General features: G+C 39.0%; 3 protein-coding genes across 7 annotated transcripts in view; 1 reads left to right on the forward strand and 2 right to left on the reverse strand.

The window, feature by feature from the left end:
* Positions 1–3,408, reverse strand: part of wnk3 (WNK lysine deficient protein kinase 3) — a 42,116-nt gene extending 38,708 nt beyond the window's left edge. For all 4 annotated transcript variants that reach the window (XM_085444525.1, XM_085444524.1, XM_085444523.1 and 1 more), the window contains exon 1: positions 2,846–3,408. The gene's annotated coding sequence lies outside the window, so the exon portion shown is untranslated. The remainder of the gene's footprint in view (positions 1–2,845) is intronic.
* A 1,811-nt stretch (positions 3,409–5,219) lies between these two features.
* Positions 5,220–11,327, reverse strand: fam3a (FAM3 metabolism regulating signaling molecule A). The gene is made up of 10 exons (XM_085443281.1): positions 11,024–11,327; positions 10,548–10,579; positions 10,357–10,464; positions 10,006–10,029; positions 9,785–9,908; positions 9,435–9,493; positions 9,280–9,330; positions 9,083–9,167; positions 8,352–8,478; positions 5,220–7,193 (listed from the first exon to the last, which is right to left on the reverse strand). The coding sequence occupies exons 2-10, from the start codon at positions 10,558–10,560 to the stop codon at positions 7,095–7,097; spliced, it is 690 nt and encodes a 229-aa protein (XP_085299407.1). The 5' UTR covers positions 10,561–10,579; positions 11,024–11,327; the 3' UTR covers positions 5,220–7,094.
* A 155-nt stretch (positions 11,328–11,482) lies between these two features.
* On the forward strand, positions 11,483–17,558 carry idh3g (isocitrate dehydrogenase (NAD(+)) 3 non-catalytic subunit gamma). Of its 2 annotated transcripts, XM_085443278.1 has the most exons (13): positions 11,483–11,600; positions 11,831–11,878; positions 12,125–12,136; positions 12,909–13,006; positions 13,107–13,222; positions 13,361–13,421; positions 13,524–13,656; positions 15,289–15,422; positions 15,533–15,635; positions 15,720–15,866; positions 15,963–16,057; positions 16,186–16,246; positions 16,731–17,558. In XM_085443278.1, exons 1-13 carry the CDS (start codon positions 11,520–11,522, stop codon positions 16,830–16,832), a joined length of 1,191 nt encoding a protein of 396 aa, XP_085299404.1. In that variant the 5' UTR covers positions 11,483–11,519; the 3' UTR covers positions 16,833–17,558. The 2 variants fall into 2 exon arrangements, with proteins under 2 accessions (XP_085299404.1, XP_085299405.1); XM_085443279.1 differs by lacking the exon at positions 12,125–12,136.

Consider the following 17,558-nt stretch of genomic DNA (forward strand, 5'->3'; position numbering starts at 1 on the left):
AAAAATGTGTGTGAAAGAGAACAAGAGAGCGAAAAGGGAGGGTGGTGGGCTGGCACAGACAAAAGGTGGGGGCGGCCTGATAAAATATGTGCCAATGTTTGTGTGAATGAAAGCAGTGACTATAGCTAAATTTCTGCACCAACAAAAGCAGCTACAGTTGTGCACGGAGAGGAGTGGAGACATACCTTTAGTGTTTAGAAAAGGCTGAAAACATGAGGTGATTATATTAGCGCAGGAATAGTTTCCAATGGCATGTTCTGTGTCACTGCCCGACTCGGTGCAGAAGGCTGAGGGAGAGCAGGGTAAAGGACCATAAACATATAAATGTACTTTAAGTGCACGCCTAAAATCAGAAATAAATTCTTAAAAAATATTTAAATAAACAGAGCTCAGTTCTCCATTCATCATTGATCCCATCATTTTTAAAGCAATAAACACCAAATGTCCCGTCGTGACAACGTCTCGACTCTTAGGACTCGCTCTTGGTCTCATGTGAGCGGTTATCTCACACGGTTAAAATAAGACAGAAGAGGCCATGTGAAAATATTACCACTGGATTTAGAAACTGTGAAATTTTCCGCTATTTTTTATTTTTCATTTGCATAATGTAGATCAAAAAAAGTTAATTAAGCAAATAAATGGGAGATTGCGCTCGCTGCTCTGGAATGGAAATGATAATAACGCATTACTACAGAGACACAATTACCACGGGGCAAAAAGTTTTTCCATCAACTCGTTCTTCATTTAAAATAACAAAACGAATGCCTTGTAATCAAACTTCCAAGGCTAAACTGGTAGTTTCAGATGCAGTTTAGGCATGAAGTTATTATAGCAAAGTGTATTATCAGGTCATTTGCATGTGTCTAGTCTAGTCAGAGGCAGAACTTTGCATACTATCCCTTTGTTGATTTTCTTGACTGAATGAGCACGGTTACAGTGTACCAGGGAGTCAGGGATTAGTAGAAATGTTTAGAAGATCCAATTGGCAAGAAAAAATCTGGCTGCATTTAAGTGACTGATTCATTGAATATGTCTCATGTGCAGATCAAAACCTAACCACATAAAACCACTTCCCGTCTGCAACACTAACTTTTCCACACATAACCAATACAACAACTTGAATCTGTCCAAATTCTCACAACTGCAAATTCGTCCCACAGAGATTTAACCTCCTAGGACCTGGCGTCCACATATGTGGACATCACATTTTGGGTTATTTAGGCCAAAATACTCAATGTTGCTCTACAAGGGCCTGATATCCTCTTACGAGGACGTTATACTGCTACTGTTCTATCAAAATTTTAAACGAATATCCTCATATGTGGCTCTCATTTATTAATTTTTTTTTACATTTTTAATTTATTAATTAATGCTGTGGAAGAGTTCGGGTCTTAGGAGGTTAAAGAGGAGATGGAGGCCGAGTGATATGGGGAGACAGGCTAGAGGTAACACAAGGTCTGAGAGCTGTTGGCCAAATTTTGAATGGGCCCAATGTCAAGCGGAAGCTATTTAGAACAACACAGGTCTCAGCTGTTGGCCACAGATAAAATATAAAGGCAGATGTGTCTGTGTTTAACGGGTATAAATACTTTTTAAATTTCAATACAAAATAAAAAAAAAAGTTGAGACTAAAGTGATTATTTCTCCACCTCGACTACACAAGTGCTTCCGCACATGTTGCTTTCTTCTCTGGAGCCCAATGAAAAATATCGAATCCTGGTTACCAGGATCAAACACACAATTATTTGTTCTCTTCCCATTAGGGAAACGCAAGGCTGAAAACACAACAAGGACTTTTGTCCAATCCAGGTCAAGCATGGGAGAGTAGAGTGTAGGTAGCACACACGGAGTACTGTTCACTGAGAGAGGGAATATGTTATCTAACCCTGTTTTTTTTTTTTTGTTCTCTTTCATTCCCCTTTGCGAGCAGAGCTGTCCAGTTCTGAGAGATTCCTATGGTCCAGGTGCGGGAAAGGCTCCTTAATCAGCCAAAGTTGAAACAGGATTACATGTCACTAAATTGGCTTACCACTCCTGGAGTTCCTATGAGCCTTCCCATTCCCTCAGTCACTGAACTTTCATGGATGCTGGAGTACTCTGAGCTCAGCATAGTGTTGATTTCAGGAGTTTAGCAAGTGCCCTCTCTAATGTTTTGAATGCACCACTACTACTCTCATCTGGATAAAACCACTGTTTTGCTATAGATCAATGGTGAAGTTAAGGGAATGCATACATTTATAAATATTATATCAATACCTTTTGCTGCTGATGGGAGACAGCAGGGGTGATTTTCATTTTTTAACATTAATTGGCAAATTGCTTAAAGCCCCCATGATGTGGCCGGTCACGCAGTACTCACTGGTTCGTGTATGTTATTCATAGGTATATAAATACATGGTACCAACACAGTGATGCCTGGATGTGCATGCACCATGATGTACAGCTATTGGCTAGCAGATAGCTCAGCTGACTTTGGAAACGCCACGCATAACATAGAGTACAATCAGGGCGAGAGCATAGTGACTGAGACGGCTGACACCATCACAAAAAATAAATAAATAAATCATCAAACCTCCAGGACTTGCCCTGAGCACATTTCAAATCACTCGAATGATGGGCTCACTGTTGGTGTGTGAGGGCCCGCAGGTCTGCACTAAGTGTTTTAACACCGCGTGAATTAAAATGGAATATTATGTGTCGGGATGATAAACACCTCCTGAGCGATCTCTTAATGCCCAAACAGACGGACAAAATAACAACAGCACCTCACCGGGGCACCACAGTCCAGTAATCACGCAAATTACTATCTGCACTGTAAATGAAAATAACAACAAACATCACTCACCCAAATGCAACATCGCAGCTCGTCGGTCCAGCGTTATTTAGACTGAATAGCTAGCAAACTCACAGAAAACTGGATATAGTCGGCTATCTATCTACAAACCTTGGTGTTATTTACAGGAGATTTACACTGGACTTTCTGCCTACAAAAATATTTTACACACGCTCAAAAAATGTATAATAAAAAAGCTTCGGCAAAACAAAAATAAAAAATCCGCTGGGTTCGTTTGTTGCTGTCGTTTTTTTTCCTCTTTACATTTTACAGGCTTCTCGCGGTGTTGTCAGGTTGAAAATCCCCACCGGAGTCGTCGATCCTCGGTCTGTGTGAGACACGGGCGCGGAGCACTTGGGATACGTGTATCCAGTTTAGACGATGCTTGCCGTCGGTCTACAGATTTTCTCACTCGCTGCTCGGTTTGTCGGCTCAAAGTTGACCAACACGCCATTCATGTGTATCCGGAAAATATCAGCAACTTATGTACATAATTTACAACGTACGAGTCCAACGGCCTTCTGCAGTTTCTCGCGTGTACTGAGCGCGCGCCGCCTGCCAGTTCTCACTTGCCACAGGGCTCATCATCAGCCAGAGGACGAACACAAACCGACAGTTAGCTTACTACGCCACTAGAGGGCGATACGCCGCGTGTTTATGCCCGCAGTTTATCGTGTGGATATGGTGATGCATTCAAATGCTCGTCGTAAAAAATCTGTTTCAGGGGAGGAAGCAGGGTTTTCAGCGGTCTTGCAAAGGCAATTGAAACATTATGTGTGACTGACAGAGACACGGCTGCATAAATCTATATACTATTATAAAAATAATTAATTCAAACACTATGTTTATATGTGTGTTTGTTAGCTTTTCGTGGAAGAAGTATTCAGTAGAACTACAAGAAATTTCTCAATTAAAAATCTGAAGTTTAAAACCAAAAGCATGAATAGAGGTAAAATAATAAAAACTTAAAAAGCTGAAAACTCTAAATAAATCATGTGCATGTTATACTTTCATTTGATACATTAGATCAGGAATGACTAACTCACGTTACCTCGTACATACATCCCACTTTGAATCATTAGGATGTCTTTATATAAGAAAAAGAAGCACAGTTTCAACAGAACATGACAGCTTTTTTCCCTTTATGATATATAAATGCTGCTATAGTTAAAAAAAAAGAAAAGAAAAAAAGTGTCAGCACTACTCGTTGGCCTTAACCGTATGAACTAACAGTGTCAAGCCCCCCCCCCCGAAACCCCAGATAGTTCTATAAATTTCTATTTCTATCTCTGTCGTAAAAAATAATGTATTGCTTTATGAATTTGGTGTAGCAAGAATGAGCAAACGCTTGGCCTTTATCAGTAAAGATAATTCTGTAAAACTTATATGAAAATACAGTTAAAAGTCCATAATTTATGCCTTTCTCGTGTTTTCCAACATTTTTATTGGGGTCGGATTGGAGTCTTTTGACACGCCTGCATCACATTATTCATGCTTTCATTGCAATTAGTTGGTTAAGGTGAAGCTGATTTTAACTATAGCTTTCATTCTCTGTTCTGTAACAATTCACCACATTATCCATATAAATTAAAATAGAAACTTCTAACTATCAGATAAGAAGTACGATATTGCACATCCACAACACACACCTTAGTACAAGCGCAAAGTAGCTTTTAATATAAATACTTACTATTAAAGAGAAATGCTCAAGTACCTCAAAGTTTATTTTAATGCAATAGTGGAATATAAAAATTAGTTTATACTACTCGTTTAACTGCATATGGACACATGCATGCATATACATCCATGTTATACTGTTTTTCTTGCAAGGTATGACGCTAATGACAAGATTTCCACGAGAGCAAAAAGTCTTTCCGGTCTCTATCCAGCACTAAATTTAGTTCTACTTTTGTGACAGTGAAAACAATTCCCAATCTAATTCTAAAAGATAGAAGTCAGGCATTTGGGGTGCAGATTTGCTCTTCTACCTCAGGTTTTCAACCCCAGTTTGTGCCTTTGAACGTCAAATAACGCATATTGCGAATTCACGATTTTTCTCCCACGACTTGAATGCCTCATAACACATTTCAATGAAACAATGAAATTGATCGTGTTTGACATTACTACGTTACAGTGTACCGATTCAACGACCATCGCGATTCTTTGCTGTCACTGAACTCCGTCAAAGCAGAAACGGTGCATTCAGTCGGAAGCTTTTATCCCCAGCAGAGCGTATTAGTGAAGCAAATGCCTTGAGCAGGATGAACTGAGTAACCCCAGTGAGACTTTGCCTTTTGTCGCCCTCTGGTGAATTTCTCCAAGCATGGCAGATGACTCAATATTAGGGCCCACGGGGAAAAAACAAAACAAAACAAAAACACACTGATATTAGAACATACTTTATTCATCATCATTGTCGTCACAATAAAAGCACAGACTGTAATCTTTTGTAGAAAAAAAAATTACACTTTGGTAGCACAACCTAATTCAGAAAGGCGACTGAAACAGACTTAACCATACAGAGCGATAGAGAAGAACTAGGTCTTTACACTTTATATATATATATATATATATATATATATATATATTAGACTTTCAAGAAGCAAAATTAATCCGTTCAACATAAAAAGAAAGAAAAAAAAAAACAATCAATAACCATACCAATAATCTTTAAGCAAAGCAAAGAGTGTAAAGATGCCTGCAGGCCTGGGACAGCTTCAGAACCACTGGCAGTGTTGTGATGAACCCACACAAATAGTTTGCTTTCTGTTTAAGTATTTAAAAATAAATAGTTTTATTAAAGGACAATGACAAAGACTAATTTTAAAAAGAAAAAAAACAGACGAAAAAACAAAACTGTAAACTTGTGATGAGCAACAACTAGTGTACATCATGTTCTACGGAAACAATGGCAGCTAAGCACTATTACTAATGAATTTGACATTACACAACAAAAACATATTAAAGTATGAAATATAAAATACGTCCACAGACCCAGTTTTTCTTTCTACTCTGAATTAGGGTTTCCAGCATGAAACCACTAACTTAGATGTTTATTTTTTTCTACATCATAGTATTAAACACTTATCTATGCTGTTGCTCAAGTACAAAAAACAAAACAAACCTATAGGCAGTCCTGAAGAGAGAGAAATGTACCTATTTCCAACAATGGCTTTGGAAGACCTACTCTAGCTGTATTCATCCACTCATCACTGTTACACTTTGGTTATCTGACACTTGCAGTGTTTCCTGTAAGATTTTTTTCCAGCGCTCAGGGAAAGTATACCTGGGTGATGACTGAAGTGAATAAATCACACCGTAAATGTCAAAAAAGCGGTGCCTTACTGGAAAAGAAATGTAAGAAAATATGTACAGAGGGCACTATGAATTAAGTCATTGGCAAGTTTGCAGCCTAGCTGGCAGCACGTTCTTTTCCCTGATAAGTATCATACACATTGCGTGTGTGTGTGTGTGTGTGTATTTACCCAGCCCTAAAGCCTGTGCATTTTATCTCTGCTCACTCTCTCTTTTCTCCATCTGCCATCACACTCATAACCCTAGCAGAACATTCATTATCAGTCAACATTATTATTATCAATTGATTTTGTTATTGTAACGGAAAAAAATACATTTATAGAAACTTAAAGGAAACCACAAGTTTAGCCTTATATATGTGGACATAAAACTTGGAGGACAACTGAGTTCACCTGATAGCTCTTTCTATAATCCATACTTGTCCATTGGTTTTTATAACCAACAAGATAATTAGTCTTCATCCTCTCATCAAAGCTGTGTACACTGACAAACCGTTTCATGTGAGAGCGGAAGCAGAGGAATTGCGTAAGTCCAAAAGCTCTATACATTTGCATAGTGAGAGTATAGGGCTGCCTCGATCTACTAACTTTTCCATATCTTTTTTTTTTCTTCTCAGGTGCAGTAATTTTCATAATGGAAACACTGAGTTGGACTTTGAAGTTTCCCACAGCCTAACATAATCTTACTTGATTCCAAAGCATTACTTCAGCTCAAAAGTGGCTCACAAAGCTTAAATCAGAAATCCTCTACAGCAGGTTTCAGCAACTTTAAATATATCAAGTCAAGACGATCTTTGCACTGAGCTCATGCCTCTGCCATGAGAGGACAAATAAAAAAGTTATTTGTGGTCCAGAGCTTGAATTTTGTCACCCATTAAGCAGTTCCTGGACCTTCTGACAGTTCCTCCAGGTTCTGTTGCAATGCATATGAGGGGTACCAGGCAGAGTTAACTTTCCAGTGGTGGCCGCAGAGGAATACAGCCATCCATCTCCAGTGACTCGGGCCAGCCTTCATATTTGTTGCTGCTTTTACTGTTTTTCATACGCTAAGGGGGAAAGACAAACGTAAATGATGTCAGCAAAACAGACTGGGATCAGGTTCCTATAGCACAGTAGCTGCTGAATAATTGTACACAGAGTGCTGAACAGCCATTGAAAAAAACCCCCCCAAAAAAAAAAAAAGAAAAGAAAAATCTGCATTATCATGTGGTAGTCCAGATGCAAAAAACCCCCTAAATCAAATGAAAAATGCAAATATCTTATTAGCCAATCACATGGCAGCAACACCAAGCATGTAGGTACAGAGTTGCTACCATGGCCAACACGACCTGTTGAACTTTAAACTTCAGTAGGTTAATCTTTTTTTTTTAAAGCAGGTTAATGTTTAAACTTCTGAAACCCAAAGAAAGATGCCTTAAGTGACATTGAACGTGGCATGGTTGTTGGTGCCAGACAGGCCGTTGCGAGTATTTCAGAAACTGCTGGGATTTTCCTCAGCAGCTCGACGCCAGAGAAGAACTGACACATTGTAGAAATGCAGCATTAACTTAAATTATGACTTGTTAAAATGCAGGTTTACAGAAGAGGATCTATAAAAGTTGAATTTTAAAGAAAATGGACTACAGTGGTAAAAGACCACCCTGGGTACCATTCCTGTCAGCTAAGAACAAGAAACTGAGGCTACAATTCACACAGGGTCACTGACATTAAGTTAACAATAGATGATGGGAAAAATGTTTCCTGGTCTGATAAGTCTCGATTTCTGCTGCAACATTCAGACCGTAGGGCCAGAATTTGGCGTAAACAACATGAAAACATGAATCCATCCTGCTTTGTATCAACAGTTCAGAATGTGGTCGTGTGCTGGCCTTTAGTGCAAACAGAGCCTCTGCAGTCTTAGTCTCACAGTCACAGCTCTCAATCCAACAGAGCACCTTTGGGATGTGGTTGAATGGAAAAACATACATCATGGATGTGCAGCCTACAAATCTGTAGCAACTGTGTGATGTTATCACATCAATATGGACCATAATCTCAGAGGAGTGGTTATAGATAATGCTGTTTTGTAATACTGTTGTGACAGTTGCACTGTGATCTAGTCGCACAGGAAGAATATTTTCTACTGAACATTGGCGTCACATCAAAGACAGCACACCGACTCCACCTTCAGCCCTCGATCAGCACTAATAGTAAAAGGAACAAACCTGCTCAAAGGGACTCTTATTCTCAATATCCTTGGCTCCAACAAACACCCAGCTGTCTCTAAAGGCCAAATCCTTCACAGCTGTGCTCCCGAGCTCCTCAAAAAGCCGTCGAGACTCTTCATTCAGCCTGACATAGTGAAAAATACAAACAAAAAACCAAAGACAACAAACAAGTTTAGAGGGTTTTTTTAAACATGCTCTCTGCACAATTTTATTTCAAGGAAACCACAAAGTTACAAACACCATTTGCTTAATAAGGAAGATATGGTGGTCTCTGCAATAAATTCTCATCATGAACACTTTAATAACCATCATCCAAGACATCAAGAATTAATTGAATCAGTCTGATTTAATTCAGTTCTACACTTTGTAAATCTAATTTAAATCGAATCATGAAGTCGGTGTTCACATGTAGCACCCCCGATAAATCTTAAAAGGTGAAAAACTTTTGTGTCAAGCCTGCCATTCACTGTCACATTATCATATATTCTTCCTTGCACTGCTCAGTGACTGTTTAACTTGTTAGGCTTCCCAGATAAATGCATTCAAATTTATTTTATAGCAGAAATTAAATACATGAAAATGTGACAGCACATGAGGCAAAATCCTCTTTGTTTTACTCTACTAAATATTTATAACACAATACTTCATAATATGAACTATTCCCAGGTTTCTATTAAAATTGGCTAATGTGAAAGGGGAGGAACTGGGAGCACAACACAAATCCTTACTTTGTAGCTGCATCATCAAAGGAGGCCACAAACACAAGTGTTCCCTCATGAAGAGGCCGGAGAAACTTCAACAGGTCGGAAACATCTGAAAATGAGCATCAAATGAGATCTGAAGTGCAGTTTATGGGTTGTTACTGCCAAAGTGTATGGACTACAGGACTACAGGATATTAAACATTAATGTCTGGTTTTTATTACCTCCTGCCCACATATCAAAGGTTTTCGTCTCCAAAAGCTCGCCAGTCACCCCTGGAGCAAAGATACATCAGTAAAATGTTAAAACAGCACCATAAAAAGGAGCTAAAAAACAAAAACAATATAGTCTGCTAAAACGTGAAGAATAAGAGTCTTACCATTCACCAAGGCTATGTTTAGTCCCCTGCCAACATTGTTCTTCACACTGCTCACTAACCTGTTAGACAAAACCACAAGGCTTATACATAGCTATTTAAACTCTTATTCACACTATGTAACACTTATATGGGCCAAGACAACAGGCAAAACGGTGAGAGGGACCAGCAGAAAGAAACAATACTTGCATTCAGCTCCCCAGACAGGCTTGAAGGCCTGGTTATGACAGCACAGAGGAAAAAAACAGAACAGTGTGAAACAAAACAAAACAAAAAAAAGGGGGGAAAAGGAGGGACTAAGGAGAGACAAAGACATAGATGAAGAACCAGAAATAATTAACACTGAATCTCACATCTTGTCCTCTAGGCAGATTTTAGGGCCAATGACGTTGGCAGCACCAGACACCAGACGGAAAGCCAGATGTTTTGGAGGACAAGGGGCTGAAAGTCCACATTTATATTTTCGTGGGTGGGGTTCTGTTAAAAAACATGTTGCTCATAAGAAGGAAGATAAGAATGCAACTTTGTGAAAGTATTAATTAATGAGTAAGGTTATGCTGTACAGTTTGCTTACCTGGTGTTGCGTCTTCACTTGTACCTGAAAAAAAGCAAACAAACAAAAAACAACTGATTTCTTGATTAAACTTACCAATGTTATATTCCGAAAATCCAGCCATCAAACATGCATCAACTTTAAACCAACACACATAACTTGTCTGTAGCTTCGTCACTAAGATGGCAGACACATTAAAAACTGATTGCAGTTTAACAACTGCTTGTTTTGACCAGTTAGCAATACAAACACAAAAGATTTAACTCGCATAAAACACACCTAACAATCCAACGTGTAAAGTCATATTTTCCTCCATGTTTGGTAAATTTTATTTGCTTGTCAGTTAACTGGTTTCTGCTTGATTCCTCTTACCGCTGAAGAAATGCAGCACAGAGGACGCACTCTCCCCTCCAAATAAGGTGTTTGCCAGCAGCCAGGTGAAACCCACCAGCAGCACCACAGCCACAGCTCGCAGGGGGCCTGTCACAATGATCAGGACACATCAGCTCAGGCCAGAAACATATGGGTTTATCAATAAATCCCCATTGAAAATATCAACCCACCTGTTAATCTCATGCTTCACTCTTTCATAGACCTGGGGAGAAGAAAAGCATTGACATTAGAGTGGCTTAAGTAGTTTAACAAGACAGGAGACTTTTTAGTAAAACGTTCTTATTTAAAATACCATTTCCCAGCTTCTAGTTATACCAAATATTATAGTCTTTGCCTGTAGTCTACCTTTAGTTTTAAAAGATGATAAAATCTGAAAGAAACACAGTCATGAATAAAAAATGTAATTATTTTAAATTATTTAAAAGGGTATTTTTCCTCTGTGTGACGTTTCTCTTCCTAGCTTTATGTTTTTATTTATTAATTTTTTTTACAGTGGCCCTGCAAAATGGCTCTGCAGAGATGACGTTTAAAGGTTTTAAAATGAACCCAAACAATCTCAGAGACGAGACACTGAAGAATGAACCCTTAGCGATGTTGTCAATTACATTTCTACTAGAATTAGAACCGGAAAAGTTCACTTGTTTACCTTTACAAGCGAGGATCGCCTTGTTTTGCCGCCTTTGCCCGGCTGTAACGAACAGTAACGAGGAGCTGTTGCTCTTGTCACCCTGGACTTTTTGCTATTTCTTGCGCTGTTTCCTCATTGAGTCGTCCCTGACATAAATACGCTTTCAGTAAGAAGACAGGCTGAAGTTGGTATCCTCTTTCGACGAACATGGAAAAAGACCTGGTTTAATTTAGCCCATTTGTCTTCCGGATATAACCTACAGCCCACCCCGAGCCTTTTCCACGGACCTCAACCCGTCAGTACAGAGTCTGCGTGAAGTGGCTCACGTGACCAAAAAAAAAGATTCTAAAAATTATTTTTAGTGTTTTGTTTTTTTTACTCAAATTCTTACAATATACATCACACTTAAGAAATAATAAAATAAATTAAATAAATAAAAAAAGGAACAGTCTTTCTGTCACATCGGCACATCTGCTCCTCTTATTAAACACGCGACCAGCGCTGCAAAATCAAGATGGCTGCCCACAGTGCCGTACTCTCCGCGTCCAAAATAATGAATCCTTTCTGGGTTGGACGCCTTGGAAACACTGCTAAAGTAAGACAAGACACGCAGCCCTTGCTCTTTCGCTTGTGAATGATGTTGCGTGGCTCTAATTTAAACTCCGTTATAATTTTTTTAACACAAGGTCATGCTGTTAACATCATTTGATTAGCAAAGCTAGCGGGCTTTTCCACATCTGTGGGTTGGTCACAGGTTTTACGGCATCCGTACACGGGATCCATTTAAAAACACGCTCTAAATCATTTGCACTTTGTATTTTCCAGGTATTTGGAACAACTTTGATCAGACACCGGAATAAGACCTCGCTTACTGTGAGTGAGTCAGATCGGTACATGGGATTGTTGTCAGTTTCCGGGATGTTTTGCATTGGAAGTTGTCTTTTTCAGTGTAACTGAACTGTGTGTAACTGTGTGTGTGTGTATATGTGTTTTTCCACTTTGTTGTGGGGTGAAGGTTATGACACTACTCTGTTTGCCACTATTTGGACCAAACCTGTTCTTCTAAACATCAAACTGACTCTTGTCCTTCTGCTTTCCTCTGTTCACCTTCAACAACAGGGAGAAAACATTGTAAGTAGCTGACTCGTGACACGGTTCACTGCAATTCACTGCATCATGTCTTAAACGAGAATATTTTCTATAACGGGGTTATGATATAGGAAAAAAGATGTGTGATGAGAATAAAAACACTAGCATGATCAAAATAATATAACAGTTTTTAAACATCATGTTGCATGGATGCATGGAAATTTTGTTACCATCAATTTCAACTGGAATTTCTAACCATCTTGAGTCACAATAATAAACACAGTAATGACATCATCAAATCTATTTAAATATTTGTCAAACCTAAAAACACTATTAACTGCCTGAGAATAATCTCTCAAACATACTTACTTGGTGCTCTGGACATGTGCTGGTTGATTTTTGGCCAGTGATTTGTAAGCTGTGTCCATTGTCAGCATTTTCAGCAATTCCTACTGCTATTAATACTACTACTACTATTACTATTATTCTTTTCTTTTGACTTCAGAATTCCTACTGCATCTGTGTATTAAAGTATTGCATGATATTGTCAACCCACCACAGTGAACATTACTACACCATATCTATTTGTTATTATGTCATTGGTAATGTGGACATAAGCAGACACCAGATACCAAAAACTATCAAATTCACTGTGTACCTTATTTTCATGAGATTATTTGTAGACTTAGAAAGGTAAACTTTTTTTTTCATAACATATGTTTACTGTAGTGGATGATCTGTCTTTAAAAGGTGCCAAACCTTAAATTTTCTCTATTTATTGAAGTTGATTCTTTGGCATTTAACAATCTTCCAGCCCCCTCCAGCAAAGTATGGAGGCAGGCACACTGTGACCCTCATACCTGGTGATGGGATCGGTCCAGAGCTTCTCAATCATGTCAGAGAAGTTTTCAGGTTGGTTAGATTGAATCTCAGTCCTGTTGAGTGATTACATGTCATCTACAGTCACATAAGAATTGAATCCATTGTGTGGTTTGTGAATATTGTGCTGCAGGTTCACCTGTGTGCCAGTTGATTTTGAGATGGTGAATGTCAACTCCGCTTTGGAGACCGATGATGACATGAATAATGCCATCACTGCCATCCGGCGAAATGGAGTTGCCCTGAAGGGTAAGCAAACAGCTTCTTCTTTTTTTTTCGATCAACGTATGAAAGCATGAAAAACAGAACATAGCTGTAAGCAGAGTATAATTTTTAATAAGACAGTTGAACTAAAGTAACTGTGTAATTGCTTATCTCTTTTGATAGGTAACATAGAAACCAAACATACCCTGCCAGCGTCTGTCAAATCCAGAAATAATGTGCTGCGGTAAGTTTAGATGAAATCTTTAGTTTCCTAGATTAGGGTCATTTTTTTGTGTGAAATAGCTCTCATTTCTTACGTAATTTGGTCTTTTGTGTGGACTACCAGCACGAGTTTGGACCTGTACGCCAATGTGATGCACTGTCAGTCCCTCCCCGGGGTCCAGACTCGCCACAAGAACATTGACATCATGATCATCAGGGAGAACACAGAGGGAGAGTACAGCAGTCTGGAGCACGAGGTCAGACGCAAGAGGAAAAACAATCAATACTACTGTCTGCTGAAAAACATGTTTATGGTCCCTTAAACACTTCTTATCTGTCTCTTTTTAGAAAAGGGAATTGGGTGCCATCTATGCATCATTAATTTTCCAAATCAAAATAACTGTGCAAAATCTTTTGATTTGGTCATATGATAGAATTTAATATAGACAATATTGACTTCAGAATGCAACAGATAAAATACGATTATCTGAAACTAAATAAGACTTCTGGGCTGCAAAGAAACATGAAAATCCTGCATTAATAATAATAATAATAATAATGGATTGGATTTATATAGCGCTTTTCAAGGCACCCAAAGCGCTTTACAATGCTGTAGATCCAAATCTACAGCAGACTAAAATGGGCATTGGTGTGCCGGGATGTGTACCTGCTGTGCACGAAGCTACCACTGTGCTCAGAGGTTTACACGGTGAATGTTGTCATTTTGGGCTTTCAAAGTGTTTTTTTTTTTTTTTTTCAAGGTGGAATGATTATACAGCATACATCTTTAATGACTTAAAAAGAAGGAATTGGGTGCACAAGTCCAAATTTATTTCAGTTTCTCTAATGCACACATGGTCAAAGGTATACATTCAGGCTCTAACATAGTCCATTATTTGTTTATTTGTCCCTTAGTTATTTGTCTGTTTCAGGTTCATGTTAGGCTTGAGCCTTGGTGGTTGTACCTGAACAGTTTCCTCTCACCTGTGGGTGACGGTTTGGGTCTTCCTCCAGATCTTGGTGGAAGTGATGACATCTCTGAATAACTTGTACTCATGCACAGTTGTTTGAACTGAGGATCCTGGAATCTGCTGTTGTTTAAAATTCTTCAGAGAGATCTTCACACCTTGTGTAAATTTACAGTTTTCATTCTTAGATCTTCAGTGAGTTTTTTCAGAGTACTGATCAGTCCAATGAGTGCTCAGACAAATCATTTTTGCTCTGGTAAAGAGAAAGAACCAGTAGTCAATCATAATGACTAAAAAGAAGTTGATACTCCTTGACCTTGTCGAGTTAAAAGACACTGAAGAAGATTCAGCACCACTTATTAAAAGATTTAAGTATATGTTTATATTTGTGCCCATATTTATGTTCTGGCCGTATGTAAATCAGAGAAACTAAATAAAAACCTGTGCACCCAATCCTTATTTTTGTAAGTCATTAAAGATGGATGCTATACAATCATTCCACCCTGGGAAAACAGAACAGTTCAAAGAAATCATTCCGTTACATTTATTCTCTGTGATGAATGTATATAAACTTCTGAGCACAGTAACTGTAGTTGTTGAGCCATGTTTGCTTACACAATACAGTTATAGATGCTGTTTTACAATTTGTACAGAAACGTATTGTTACATTATTAACCACTTAGTACTAATTAAAATGATTATTTTTTATTTACTGCTAATTTTGTTCTGTGTTTGTTGCACTTAATCGTTTTTTTCAATGTTTAGTGTTACCTTGTAGACAGAAGTTTTACTTTATGTAGTATTACGCGTAGTCTTAGAGACGACACTTTATTCCCACTACAGTCTTATTGATCTTTCTAGTACAGTTTAAACTCATGTCACTGTATTTCATTTGTTGTTGTCTTCTTGTCCTACTTCCAGAGTGTATCCGGGGTAGTGGAGAGTCTAAAGATTATCACCAGGAATAATTCCATCAGGATTGCTGATTATGCCTTCAAACTGGCCAGGGAGAGAGGTCGCCGCAGGGTCACTGCTGTACACAAAGCTAACATCATGTAAGTTACCTTTTGGGAAACGTATCCTGTCAAACACGTCTGGCCTTTTGTTTACTACGGTGAGTTTCTTAGTCCTGGATATGCTGAGTGTGGCATTTCTGTTTCAACAGGAAGCTCGGTGATGGCTTGTTCCTGCAGTGCTGCAGAGAAGTGGCCTCGGGTTATCCAGACATCACACTCGACAGCATGATTGTGGACAATACCACAATGCAGGTAACAGATGATGACATTTTAGGGAATCCAGGGAATGTTCTTCTGATTTTATTTGTTTTACTTAACTCCATTTGTGTCGTTTAGCTCGTGTCCAAACCACAGCAGTTTGATGTGATGGTCATGCCCAATCTGTACGGGAATGTGGTGAGCAACGTGTGCGCGGGGCTGGTGGGAGGACCTGGCCTCGTGCCTGGGGCCAATTATGGTCGTGACTATGCTGTCTTTGAAACGGTGAGTGTTGGAGGCTTGAATAGGTTTGTAGGACACAGTTCTCTCAGAATTTTGAAGGATGGAAAATGTATGAGTCATGTCTGTCTGGTGTTTCAGGCCACAAGAAACACAGGAAAAAGTATTGCAGAAAAAAACATTGCAAACCCAACTGCCATGCTGCTAGCTAGCTGCCTGATGCTGGACCACCTTAAGTAAGCTTTTCCGGATAAAAATTCTTCTTCATTGGTTTTCTGTGTGTGTGTGTGTGTGTGTGTGTGTGTGTGTGTATTGGTGTGACTGTATTATATTTAAATAATGTTTTTCTTCTTTGTGTCTCCAGCCTTAATGATTATGCAAGTCTGATCCGGAATGCAGTCCTCACCACAATGAACGAAACCAGGGTGAGCCTTCCTCACTGATGGGTTCCTCACCTATCGCGCTGCCATGAAGCTCACAGGCCATTGTTGCGTGACATAGGATTTAAGGCCGCAGTGACAATTCTGGCATGCTTCCTAGAAGGCATCACAATACATTCACACAAAGCAGCATTGTGCCCCTTTTCCTTTCACAAAGCTCTTGTGCAGCTCTACACTCTATGGGATCTGACTGTTTCTTGAGTAAATTCCAAAACCTGATCTGCCGATCATGTGCAGCATCGGACTAGTTACTGTGGGAAACTGATTACACTTTGCACGCACAAAGAAAATACAAAGCGTCTATCCAAATACAGTATGCGGCATGAGATGCAATCCACAGTGCTACGATTTCATAGCATACGTTAAGGTCTTAAATAATTTAATACGGATTTTGGACCATATCTGTTAGCACCCTGTTCTTTTGTTTGTTGTAGCTTATTTATGATTTTTTTTTTCTCTTTATTTGCAGTTGCACACAGCAGATCTCGGGGGTCAAGGAACCACATCAGAGGTGGTGCAGTCCGTCATGAGGGTCATCCAGAGTAAAGGACAGTTCACGGCAGAGCTGTAAGAATGACCGGGCAGGTTCACGCACCCACGCTCTTATCAGGTGGTTTGAGTTTAAACAGGTGTACCTTCTGAGAGAGGATGTCCGTGTTTCCATAGCATCTCGTTTCACACAGCTTACTTACCTGTTCACAATACAAATGAGCCTGCTTTCTCACTTCAAGGTTTCACATGACCTGTTTAAAAAGGTGGGTTTTGATAAAATTCCATTATCACTCCTGCAAGCATCGGTTTTACTGCTGGAGCTTATTCAGCTGAATATGAATCTCCTTAGAGATTCGTATGAAACATGAAAGGGCCTACTTTAGATATTTAAATATACAAGTATAGGCACGCATCTTCCACTATACCTTCTGCAGCAGCCATTATTTATTTTTCACTTTGTGATTACATCACAGACTTTAAATTAACCAAAATGTCATTAATGCTTAATATAAATGTAAAGTGCCCATTATGTCCTGTTACATCGTTTATGTTCTTATCACAGCAACTGTACTTTGAAGAGGTGATACACTATAGAGGAGCGTGACTGCTGTCAAACCTGAACTTTACTGCTTGTGCCATAATGGCTTTTTTTGGTCTAGGGATGATATCACAATATTATACTGTTGTTTTTGGGTCTGTCCAAGAAAATGCTCATAACGCCTGATATGAAAAGAATGGTTTCATTTTGTTTGTATGTGTGTGAGCATAAGATGTAATCAATAAAGTAATTATATGTCTTAACATC

Source organism: Copadichromis virginalis, linkage group LG20 (assembly GCF_057382275.1).
Source record: "Copadichromis virginalis isolate Kocher_CV1m ecotype Utaka linkage group LG20, C_Virginalis_male_GT1.1, whole genome shotgun sequence".
Classification (NCBI taxonomy): domain Eukaryota; kingdom Metazoa; phylum Chordata; class Actinopteri; order Cichliformes; family Cichlidae; genus Copadichromis; species Copadichromis virginalis.